Genomic DNA, 13,039 nt, shown 5'->3' on the forward strand with positions numbered 1-13,039 from the left:
GAATCTCACAGGGCTTTGACTCAGTCCTTCTGTTTTTAGTAGGGTGCCTCACCCTGCCCTCAGCTGTGCTTAGAGTCAACTCTTTTAGAGGGAAATTTCTGGTCTCCTGCCTGGCTATGCAGGGTAGAGAAGAGGATGTGGGGACCTAACTGTTCTTTATATAAATTTTCAACCAGTTCTCCTTCCTTCAGAGGTCACCTGGACCTAATTTCCTATTGACTCCTTACTCCACAGGGTTGGATTTCAGCGTTGTTTGGATTCTTTTGTTAGTTCCCATTGGTTCATCTGTTTTCTGACTTTAAGGATTTTGTGGCATGTCTAGTTTGCTTCTTGTCCTTTCTCATTTTTAATTGTCTTCATGCATTTATTTCATATTTTTATATTTATATCCATTTTGTATAAATTGTTTTAGTGTCATTTTAGTACAGTTTTAAAGGATGCGGAGCGGGGGGGGGGGGGGGCGGGGGAGGCGTGTCCTCAGTATGCCCTGGTTAATGGAAGTATGCATACTTTGCTTTCGATTGGTCAAAAACAATTTGTTCCCTTTGCACATTTGTGGGATATTTATATACTTTCTGATGCACAGTCATTTCTATTAAAAATGTCTTTTAAAATATTTTATTCTAATTTTTACATAAATTTACTTAACACAGATTGAATATCCTTTTCTATAAGTAGAAAGTGTGACCACCCACTGGATAGTTTAAAGGAGTAATTACCATTCTCAGTGAGCTACTTACTCATTTTTAAAAACTTTTCAGATAATTGTAGATTGATAGGAAGTTGTGAAAAGAGTACAGAGATGTCTTTGTACCCAGTTTATCCCAGTGGTTGACTACATGACTATTATATGACTATTATTTAAATATCAAAGTCAAGAAGTTGACGTTGGTACAATGCTCATTAATTTTTAAAAGACATAGTGTTTTAAATTTCATATGGGGCAGAAAGTGTACATTGCAAATATATGTGAGACCCATGCAAAACTATTTTGTCTTTCAGCAATTTTTCCAGCTAGTCAAATTACGAAAGCTTGGACTTAGTGATAATGAAATTCAGCGGCTCCCTCCAGAAATAGCAAACTTCATGCAGCTGGTGGAACTTGATGTGTCTCGGAATGGTAAGAAAAAGATTCCACTTGAATTGTCCATTTGTCTCTTCTGGTGCTGGGGGCAATTTTTAGTAAATGTAGCTGGATAAATGCTGTTGGAGTTGCTTTTTCCGGTGGTTATGGAAAAGCTCTGTGTAAATTTGGGGATGAAATTAATGCCATTACTGAATAGTTTAGTCAGCTTACGGGTATTTGCCAAAAATGTGTAATGGCACAATTTTTAGATGATGATTTTCTCAAAGTAGGTTCAGTCTGATTCAGAGAGCCGGAGAGTGGACTGGGCAGTCATAATACCCAGCCCCCTCATTTTACCGAGTGTGACACTGAGAGCTGTTGGTGCGGTCATTCGCCCAGTGCTCAGAGGCTGCTGAGGCGAGGGGGAAGGGCGGGGCGGGGGGAAGGTTGGTTTGTCCGGCTGTGCTCCTGTGAGAATCTGTCTCCCTGCAGTGATCAGAGCAGCTCGCTGTCCAGGCATCGTCGTGAGATTGATTATTCCTAATTAGGCCACTGATGATTCTGCACACTGGGGTTTGTGTGGTATATTTTGTGAGTTTATTTTGATTACCAGGTTTCACTGGAATGATGAAGTGCTTCCTTTTTCTTGAACATTCCAGTAGGATATCTCTATCCCGTTTAACCTTTCACTTTTAAGTGGATACCCTGGTTTAACCTTGTGGATTATAGCCCCGACAGCACTCGTGGAGTGGGCCGGAGCCCCTGCCAGTGACAGCAGACATGATTAATTACTTTGAGTTCAAGTGGCAGCTCCCAGTGGCCCTGTCTTTAGTGATGGAATTCAGTTCTTGCAAAGACTCTGGTGTAACTTCCTCAGGATAGGCCCCGGCGTGCTCTGAATTATTTATACAAATGATGATCCCTTCCCTTCAAGTTTCTCCTCAGTGAGCCTCAGATCTGGATCTTTCATTCTCGTGCCTTCCACAGAAACCACAAGGCTCAGGTACAGAATATTTTGGTGGGTCATTGTCATAAGACAGCAGTGTAATCAATGCTTAATTGAAAGTGTGAAGAAAAAACGATTTTACCCCCTACTTTTAACAGCTGTTAAATTTTTGTCATCTATCAGATCCCATGAATTGGAAACTGTCTTTAGGCCAGGCCATATGTTCTTGACATAGACTCTACTTTTATTTTTCTTGAGAATTATTTCTTATCTTGAAGGTAATGGAAAAAGTGAAAAAATCTTATTTTTTGGACTGGCTGAATGGGTTGCAGAGGACCCAAATCTGCTTAGGTAAAGGGTATTGGATTTTAAGGATGGGGGTGGAGCTAACATTCCAAAAGCATTGGCACGGAGCTGGCATCGGACACTATGTTTGGAGTTTCATGGCCTCTGTCTTATGGTGTGTCTGCTTCTGTTGGTAGCTGCTCTGTTCTTCCCTCCCTGCTGACCTGCTCTCTTGGAACTGGCCCCTCCAGGCCCAAGTTGTTGTGGTGCCTTGCCTTGCACTTTTTGGCTTCTGACCCTGCTGGGGCATCTGTTTGCCAATGACACATTTCTAAGTGAGGAATGGTTGCTCCAGCTCATCTTTTTAGGCCAAGTATAAACTACAAGCTGTAGGTCACAGGACACCCTGATGTTTGGCTCCCCGGAAACAGGGGTGGCAAGTAGTGCAAAGCTTGACCCCACCCCTCAGCACAGATACAGCTCCCCTTACACCTGAGTGTGGCATGGGGCAGGCATCTGAGGCCAGAACTGCTGCTAAGCTATCCTATATCACATTGATCTAAAGTATATATAATTGAGGGGCGCCTGGGTAGCTCAGTCCGTTGAGTGTCCAACATGGACTCAGGTCAAGATCCCACGGTTTGTGGGTTTGAGCCCCGTGTGGGGCTCTGAGCTGTCAGCACAGAGCCTGCAGCCAGCTTCAGATTCTGGGTCTCCCTCTTCTGCCTCGCTCCCGCTCGCTCTCTCTCTCTCAAAAGTGAATAAACGTTAAAAAAAAAATTAGGGGCACCTGGGTGGCTCAGTTGGTTGAGCATCTGATTTCGTGATGCTCATGATCTCAGAGCTCGTGAATTCAAGCCCCTGTCGGGCTCTGTGCTGACAGCTCGGAGCCTGGAGCCTGCCTCAGATTCTGGGTCTCCCTCTCTCTCTGCCCCCGACCCGCTCGCATTCTGTCTCTGTCTCTCTCAAAAGTAAATAAACATTAAAAAAATTTTAAAAATTCAATGAAGTATATGTAATTGAAACTGCTATCCCTTGTCTCAGAAATTATATGTTATGAAGAATCGCTGACAATTAATTCTATAAGGAAGCAGTGACTTAGGAAAGTGGTCACTGAAATCACACAATCTGAAGAAATAAAAGAGCAGTTTTGAAATTGGCATTAGAAAAGTTCTACCACTTTCACATCTGCAGTTTCTTTCCATTCTTAGCTAGAAAGAAGGGCCACATGCTTCCTCCCATGTGTCCCTTTATACCTTCCAGCATACTGATGAAAGAAACTAACTAGACTTTTATGGAAGTCAGTGTCAGGACGCAGAATGAAGTTTCCTTTCCTTCTGCAGGTATTGGGAGTTTTGTGAAGGATCCTGCAGATGCTGTCACCTTATCAGGCTTATTTAGAAATGCTGAGGGGAGGGGCGCCTGGGTAGCTCAGTCAGTTAAGCATCTGACTCTTGGTTTTGGCTCAGGCCCTGATCTCATGGTTTGTAGGTTTAAGCCCCGTGTCGGACTCTGCGCTGATAGCGTGGAGCCTATTTGGGATTCTTTCTCCCTCTCTCTGTGCCCCTTTCCCACAGCTAATGTGCACACACACAGTCTCCCTCAAAATAAATAAATAGACATTAAAAAAGTGCTGAGGGGAGTTAACCTCCCCCTTCCCCTATGGGCAGAGCCTTGCTCTGGCTCAGTAGCATGAATGTGTGTGTGTGTGTGTGTGTGTGTGTGTGTGTGTGTGTGTGTGTGTGCGCGCGCGCGCTCGCGCATGTGTGGGCGTGATGGACAGTGTGGAGGAGGATGGCAGGCAGGGTTCCAGGCTTTCTTTGAGGTTGTGAGAAAAACAGAGATGACAGAACAGAACAAGGTCATATTTAGTTTAACCAACAGGAACATGGGTCTTAAGCTATTTCCAGGTCAGGCAAATCTCACCGTTCCCTCTCTCTTTTTTTTTTTTTTTTTCAGATTAAATCACAATGAATTTCCTAGGCAACTGAGTAGGTAAATAAAGGTTGTGAAGTCTCTAGCCTGAGAGGCCGTGTGAAAACCCCTACTTTGTATGGATACAGGCATTTGTAAGGGTTTGCTTATATCTGGAGGCCTAGTGGAGCCTCTAGTATTCTGTGGCTCCGCTGAGGCTGCCCTCCATGATCAGAGAGACTGTTCCTTTTAGTCCTTCCCTAGTCCCTGAATTGTAGCAGGTCCACAGCCAGAGCTCTGTGTGTCATGGTAGGACCTTTACTGGCTTCCTCAGTTCCTGATTTTCCAGAGAGCATTGCCGGACCATGGAGGAAGGCAGGGTGTTGGTATCAGACCCTACAAGTCTTTGATTCAGTGCTTGTCAAACTTCAGCATGCAGTGGGTTTTTTTTTTAATTTTTTTTTTTCAACGTTTTTATTTATTTTTGGGACAGAGAGAGACAGAGCATGAACGGGGGAGGGGCAGAGAGAGAGGGAGACACAGAATCGGAAACAGGCTCCAGGCTCCGAGCCATCAGCCCAGAGCCCGACGCGGGGCTCCAACTCACGGACCGTGAGATCGTGACCTGGCTGAAGTCGGACGCTTAACCGACTGCGCCACCCAGGCGCCCCGAGCATGCAGTGGGCTTTATTAACCTGCAGATACTGATGCAGTAGGGCTGGACCGGGGCTTGAGATGCTGCATTGCTGGAAGTCCCCAGGGGCTGAGTAGCAGGATCCACAAGCTCACTACTAACGTTCCTTCAGCAGCTTCCTGTGGTTATGAGTGTCACTTTGCTCAGGTTCCGTGGGCCCTGCACCTTCTCGCACGGAAGGTGGGAAACCTTCAAGATAGTACTGGTGAAAAGCTAAGATGCTGTTACTGACCTAAGCTCGAGTTGGCCTTTCAGTCCAGGAGCAAAATTAGACGTGTTCTGGTGTTCCTTAGCTCAAGTGAGGAAGAGAAGACAAGTTTTGTGTTTGTCTCCAGAAAAATCTATAAATGAGGAGGAGAGAAGTTTTTGTAGGCTTGTGTCCTATGCCAAGTACTGCCAAGACCTCTAAACCCTGATTCTGTGGCTTTGTTCTCTGGCATTTCAGGCACAAAGTCCAGGGGATTGTGTATTGTGTTAGAAATGAGTGAGCTTAGGAAGGAAGAGTGGTGCTTGTAGGTTATATATAGGCTGTGGAGACCTGTTCTGGAGTAAAAGGAGAGAGAGGCTTGGGATGAGCACAGTTTTGCCCCCGAAATGGCTGGATGTGGTTGGCAGGCAGGACTCTGGGTGGGAGCCCTGGCTCTGTTGCTCAACACCTGGCTATGGACAGTGTTTGGCCGTGTCCTGTGAAGGAGTAGGGACGAGGCACTGCTTCCATACAAACCCGGTGAGAGGCGAGGAAAGTGACACATTTCTCATGTCCTAACAGCGGATTATTTTTTCAGTCAGGCAATAACTAAAATAAACTGGGGGTAAAAGAAACTAGGTGTTTCCCCTGACTGTAGATTAAAGGATGATTGGAGTGTATAAAATTGGTATCTGAATATGGTGTTACGATGCCTAAAGAAAGCATACGGCCCTGATTTAAGGTCTGAAGCAGTTTTCTGTGGTAAAATGCTTCATGTCTGTTTCCTGTGCTCACTGATCCTTAGTTGTTGGAGGGACACGACCTCTGGATATGTAAGAAAAGGTATTACCCCATGGTACTATCTTGCTATCCAGGAATCTCAGGCCGACTTTGTTAATGCATCACGAATCCTGCCTGAAGGGTTAGTCACTTGAATTTTACAGCCTGTGCTGTTATTTGACTTACATCACAGTACTATATCATTATCCATTTAGTTCATTTTTTCCCCAAGTGTAAGGCATATACCACTGGTACTGCTGGGGATGATTTTAAGTGGTGCCACATAACAGCAGTTTCTAATATTGAGTCATGGTGAGAAAGTTAGCATTTTTGTAAAAAAAACAATATTCCTTTTGGATTGCCTTCTGTAGAACTTAGTAACACTATGTTATATGTATCATCACACTTATCTGCTGTATGCGGGGTTATTAGTTTCTATCCGTGATAGTGACTTAAAGAAGTTGGCTTCCTTTAGAAATAAATCTCACTCAGATTTGAAGAGGTGATTTAACAGAATGAGGTAAATTCCAAAGAACACAGGTGCTCTACTAGTGTGGCCATCATTGTGAAGGTGGACAGGGATGGCTGGCATTGAGGGGTCCCACTGATTAGTATGAGCATTTCAGGCCAAAGAACCCATGGGTTTATTTCACTCTGGGGCACACAGAAAAACACGGCCAGCGTCCGCACACCCTGCCTAAGTACTTCGCAGACTTGAGTTAACAAAAACCTAAAGGATAGTTTTAGTACAAATCGTCACGATCACCAGGACAAGACTTCAGAGTGAGCAGATGGACAACCTGTCTACAGTACGGGCCTTCGTCCCACAGAGTCCAGAGGCCAGACTTTGCTGAAATGCATGGGTCAGTTGTCCTGTGTCCAGCCACAAGAAGCCGATCAGTGTCTGTGGTCTGTGGCTGTGGGTTTGTGTAATGAAATCCAAAGCCCGTTTTGAAGCCTCCTGAAATGACCTTGTATAACACCAAGCCTTGGTGCTTCTGAGTATGCTCTGAAAAAAGCTCTTTCTGGCAAGCAATACATCCAGTGTGCCTCAAAGTCTTGCTACTTAATTGTGAACAGTTAGCCTTTTTTTTGGTAATAACTACATACACCCACACCCCAAGTGTGGCAGAGGCCAGTTTCTACCCATGCAGACTTCAGACTAGCCACAGTCAAGCCATTGTTGTCTCTCTTCTCACTGCCTAATTCGTACCTAAGTTTAGTGCTCTCTCTTTAGCTCTGTTACCTGCCCCAGTGACTGGACCTCATACCGGCCCCAGTGACATCCCACAAAGAGAGGCCCCATGGGCCACTCTACCTTGTGTCTGGAGAGCTGGTCACTTTCCAAACCAGAGCTTGCTGTTTTACCTTTGTAAGAACTGTGACTCTCCTATCTTGAGCCCTTTCTCTGTCTTAGCTTGTACCTGTGCTTTTGTTAGGAAGAAGGGTTAATACAGAAAAAAATAGAATTTGCCTTTTTCTCATGTTTTAATTCCAGATAATAACAATTATTTTTAAAGCAGAGGGGGAAAGAAATTAGGCTTATGTGATATTTCTAGTCACCTTAGCATGCTACAAATAGTTTTTCTCCCCCCACCCAGGGAGCATTGTTGAAATGTGAAGATATATAGAAACCATTTCAAACACAGAAAAAGGTGAAATCAACTTTTCAAATAGCCCCCCCCCCTTTTGGATGATATAGAAACATCAGTGATATTTTAGCAAATAAAACTGAAAATCCATCACAGTTTAATGTTACACATTGTTAAATCAGAAGGGAAATTCTTAGAACATTGCCTTTGCTCCAAGTGTTTTTGGCACTCTTTCAGAATTTGTAGTGCATAATTTTGCATATCCTCAGACCAGTAGTTTCACTTTGTAGTGTGGATTGGTTTTTAAAATCAGCCAGACATTTTTAAATGCCAATTTAGGTAAATAAACCAGGACACTGACAGTCTTATGTTAGTTACTCCATATCTGCTTCAGATAGAGCAATTTCAAAAGGGTTGCATAATAATTCTGATCAATAGGAACAGCTCTGAAAACCATATATTAACTACCAAAGGGCAGGCACATCTTTAAATGTATTTTCAGCATCTATGTTTTTAGAGTACAAAGACAAGCTTAGAACTTCATGACCATGTATCTTTGAAGTATTCCAGTATTGCTGCAGACAATTTTTTAGCATTTCTCCTTCAGTATTAGCTGCCTTAAAATAAAATCTGAGCTTGCTTTTTACGTTATATATGAACCATTACAGAGATCTGCTGTACAGTGATTTCATTAGTGAAATAAAATCTGAATATTGTGTATCGCTTCTCGGCCTTTTGGCTAAGATCAAGTGAAATCTGAATATTGTGTATTTTCTTATTCAGATAATCTACAGAAACTAAACTTTGTTACTATAGATCCCTTTTGATGGCCGTATTGACACTTTTTGCATTTTTTCCCCTTAACTTTTCTCCAGAATATCTGAATCCTTTTTGCTCTCATCTCGAAGGGTTTCCTTAGGTTGCCTGCCTTGTACTTCCTTTTCCAGAATGTATAGAAGAGTAAACTATTGCTATTTATTATGGTAATATAGCTTAATTTTTGGTTACCAGAAAAGTTGTGATTCTCCTGAATAAGCTGTAGGTTTATGTAACTTTGTCTCTTGACTTTTTTTTTTTTTTTTAATTAGCAGGTTTATAATAGAGATGATAACTTTTGCATTTGAGAACAACACCTCTGAATATATTTTTTAGGTCAACAAGCTCTTTAGTTAGTTCCAGGTTCTTTGAATTCTTTGTCTACCTTCCTCCCTCGTCCCCTGCCCACTTCATTTCATTCACTCGGTCTTCAAATGCTATGCTCTGTGTTAGATGCCACATTTTCCAAAAACAATGGTAGATTTACATAGAGCTAAGGCAGAGTTAGAGAAGCAAAAATAATTGTTTAAAAAAAATGGTTTCTCCTGAAATAAAACAAAACTCCAACATGTGGGATGACAGTTTCTGTTCACTTTTTAAGCAATATATGTAGGCATGGCTTTGACAGTTTCCAGCTCTGAAAGTGATTGCAAGTAAGCGGCCATATTACTTCATTTTGATCTTGCTTTTGAGGCCACCTGCTTTGTCATGTGAATGTGCCTTGAGCCAAGTGACGCTGAGCCTCTGGGCAGCTAAAGGCTGGGTGGCATCTCTGTGTCAGGATGGTGACAGCTACACTCTGCTCTGAATGCAAACGGTGCTCTGAGCTTATTAAGCTGGAAGAGACACAACTTAGAAAGGGGTGGAGGATCCAAGAAGGAGAAAGTGAATGAGGAGCTGCAGCTTGAGGATTATATATAGAAATCATTTGGTTTTTAAATTAGCTTTATAAGTGTTGAGTAAGTCTCCAACCTGAGGTATCTGCGCAAAGCTAATAATGAATTATGACTGAATTATTTTGCAGTTTGAAAAAAGGCTTGGACCCTGGCCTCTTTTTTTTTAATGTTTACAGTTATTAACTATAGCCCGTAATTACTTCAAGTAAAATTTATTGAGCACCTACTGTATTTATCTAAGGCTCTTTGCCTTATTCTTCCATCCCTTAAGGAAGTAAATGTACAGGCACAACAAACATATGTGAAGAACTGCACATAACATCTGTTACGCTGTTATATAAATAAAGTGCTGGGGCCAGCAGAGGAGTGTCAGTAACTGTAACTGATTGAAAGAAGCTTGAAGGAAGCATGTGTTCTTTTGGTTTGAAATTGAAATCAGGCAGTCTTTAGAAATTCTCATATTTTAGTTGTAAATTTGGAGGGAGTTAGTAAGTAGATTCCTCAGCTGAGTGTTTATTGTTACTTGTTGGAGATTTTTTTCAAATGTTTGTTATGGATTTACAGAGTCAGAAATATCCTTAAAATGCAAATATCTCAGCGCTTGTCTTTTAGATATTCACTGAAAATTTTTAGATTTATCAAAAATCAAAGAAGCACCCAGTACATAAGAATAACAACTGAAACTATATGAGTTGTCATCAGATTCTTTCTCATTATTGTACAGCTGATTACTGCTGTGTTGTAAAGGATTTGTTCTGCCAGGTGAAATGCTAAGCTCCGTGTAGTAGTCAAGATAGACTATTGATTAAAAAAAAAAAAAAAGCCAAAATCTCAAGTCCTCAACACATTGAAGAACTTTATTAGTGCTTGACTTACAGTCCAGTTCGGGGGGAGGGATGTGGGAGTCAGGGGAGACAGAGAATAGGGAAACGGGTGGTGAGAGGCTCTATACAGTCAAGGATCCAGGCTTCTTCTTAAGATGTTACATTTTCACTCAACTAATAGCTTCCAAGGTCCTCGTGGGAGGGGGAGACATTGGGGGATTGTATGTGGGCAGTTTGTGTGGTTCATGTCAAGAAATGCTGTACATCATTTCCATCCATGTTCTACTGGCTAATTTTATGCCCCCAACTTAACTGAAAGGAGCTTGGAAATGCTGTTAGATATTTGTACAGGAAGAGAAACCTGGCTGTTGGGAAACACTAGCATCGTCTACCACAAATGGCAAATAATTGAATGCTGCCATTGTGTGGTTTTATGTCACTGGTCACATGCAGGCCTCGTAAACACACACACACACACACACACACACACACACACACGATTATGTTGCACTGTCACAACCTTCCAGTGAGTGACACATTTATGGGAAATTTAGATACATGTCAGTAGAGGACAAGATAGCTTTCCTTCCCATTTCTGCACAAAAAATTTTAAACCCAGGAATAGATGAACAGGATTGATAGCCATGGTTGCTAATCATTGGCATAAAATCTGTGCAAGTATGCGTAATGTTTTCTAATTTGAATTTTTAGAAACTAAAATATATTTTGAAAATTAGAATTTTATATTTGAGGAATGTTTGAAGCTCTTGCTCTAGGCAATATGGGATCATTAACAGTTTTCAAGCTAGGGATCACCATCTTGGACAAGCTACTTAACCTCCCTGTGCCTCAGTTTCTTCATCTGTAAAATGGAGATATAATAGCCCTGACTTCATAGAGATGTGACCCTCAAAAGAGGCTGTGTATGAAAAGTGCTTAGAACAGTGCCTTGTGCATAATGAACACTCAGCATTAGCTGCCATAACTAATCCTGTCATCATCCTCATATTGAGTCATGGAGATCTGAGCTAGCACTGTGAGATTAAGAATGAAGGGCAGGGGGCGCCTGGGTGGCTCAGTCGCTTGGGCGTCCGACTTCGGCTCAGGTCATGATCTCGCGGTCCATGAGTTCAAGCCCCATGTCGGGCTCTGTGCTGACAGCTCAGAGCCTGGAGCCTATTTCAGATTCTGTGTCTCCCTCTCTCTCTCTGACCTTCCCCCATTCATGCTCTGTCTCTGTCTCAAAAATGAATAAACATTAAAAAAAAAAATAAAAAAAAAAAGAATGAAGGGCAGGGGCGAGGACACCACGGGTTTGGAGGCTGGAGTGATGTGGGTGAGGGGGGTTCCTGCCTGAGGCGCCATCTACACACCAGGTGCCACGTCCAGCCATTGTGCCACCTCGTCACCCCTGTGTTTTGTCTAATTCACACGCTACTCCTGGGAGGTGGGCAGAAGCATCGCAGAATGAATGATGAGGAAACGGAGCCTTGAAGAAGTGCTATGTCCCAAACTGTACTTGTACTTAGTTGTGGGGCTGAAATAAGAAACTCAGCAGAGTGGCACTTCTAACTATTTTTGGAGCATCTAGAAAATGATAAAGGTAGGCCTATTACTTTTTGTCTGGGTTAGAGAAAGGATATAGACAATACTGGGACTAGGTTCTCCCTGGATTCAGAGATAAAAACAGGGAAAAATCATAAGACATTTAAACTCCTAAAAATCTACATAGTGAATGAATCCAATCACTTCTAAAATTGGCCCACCCAGAGAGGAGGTGCTTTGTAAGTCTTCTAAGGCTGGAAATGGAACATCATCTAATGAAAGATGTGTGGCTTTCGCAATAAGCTACTATGTCACACTTCTAAGGTAATTGTGCTGTTTTGACAAAAGATCACAATCTCATAAGATTGGTGCCTTGCTAGGAGTGTAGAACAAGGAAAGCCAAAAACTAAGACTGCATAGGATTTTACCTTAAAAAGAAAAGAGATTAGACAACACGAACGTCCCTTGGAAGCAAGTGTAGTCTTCTTTTTTATCCATGGGATGGTTAAGATCATCCCATTCTTTTCTCAGGATATGAATATTCACCAAACACTGTCATGGGCATTTAATTCTCTGATATGAACATTGAAGAGAGGTGACGGATAGGCTGACCAGTTGGCTTTAGTACCTAGTTCCTTTAGCATGGCTGATCACTTGGTCCCATGTGAATTTTCTTAGCATGGCACATGCTTTCACAGCCTGATCTTCTCCAAACACATTGTCACTGAGCTGGCAACTAGAAGACTTACTGATTAACCCACAGAGGATCATCTCTTTGGTGTTATGCTATATGAAGCTATGCCTCCAGCAGCCAGCGAATTTGCCCTCTTTGAAATTCTTTGGAACACCGAGTAGCACTAATTTCAGTGGGTCTTCAATTTCTTTCTTTCTTTCTTTCTTTCTTTCTTTCTTTCTTTCTTTCTTTCTTTCTTTCTGTCTGTCTGTCTGTCTGTCTTTCTGTCTTTCTGTCTTTCTGTCTTTCTTTTTTTCCTTCCTTCCTTCCTTCCTCCCTCCCTCCCTCCCTCCCTCCCTCCCTCCCTCCCTCCCTCCCTCCCTCCCTCCCTCCCTCCCTTCCTTCCTTCCTTCCTTCCTTCCTTCCTTCCTTCCTTCCTTCCTTCCTTCCTTCCTCTCTCTCTTGGTAAAATGAATTACGTTTGCCCTAAGAAGATAAAGAAAAGCACCTTGAAAAGGGTAGAGAAATGAATCACTAGGATCATTTCTTTTGTAGCTTATGTTGTTTAAAGCACATGTTCATTGTTGAGAATTAAATAATAGTCAAACACAAAGACACATTACTGGAAAACCAAGAGAACTGTGTGAATCTTTAGAGTATTTATTGGGTGCCTGTTCTGGACTACCAGTAGGCTAAGCACTTCATGTGCATATTCTCATATAATATCTCATTGAATCATCAAATCTTCTCCAAGCAGTACCCTGGTATCCTCTTTTTTTTTTTTAATTTAAAAAAAATTTTTTTTTTCAACGTTTATTTAT

At 42.2% G+C, this 13,039-nt stretch overlaps 1 protein-coding gene across 2 annotated transcripts in view; it reads left to right on the forward strand.

The window, feature by feature from the left end:
• LRRC1 (leucine rich repeat containing 1) overlaps positions 1-13,039 on the forward strand; it is a 134,224-nt gene that overhangs the window by 49,928 nt on the left and 71,257 nt on the right. For both annotated transcript variants that reach the window (XM_023254065.2, XM_045057656.1), the window contains exon 2: positions 1,003-1,120. In XM_023254065.2, coding sequence (XP_023109833.1) covers positions 1,003-1,120 — 118 coding nt within the window. The remainder of the gene's footprint in view (positions 1-1,002; positions 1,121-13,039) is intronic.

This window comes from Felis catus, chromosome B2, assembly GCF_018350175.1.
Source record: "Felis catus isolate Fca126 chromosome B2, F.catus_Fca126_mat1.0, whole genome shotgun sequence".
Lineage (NCBI taxonomy): Eukaryota > Metazoa > Chordata > Mammalia > Carnivora > Felidae > Felis > Felis catus.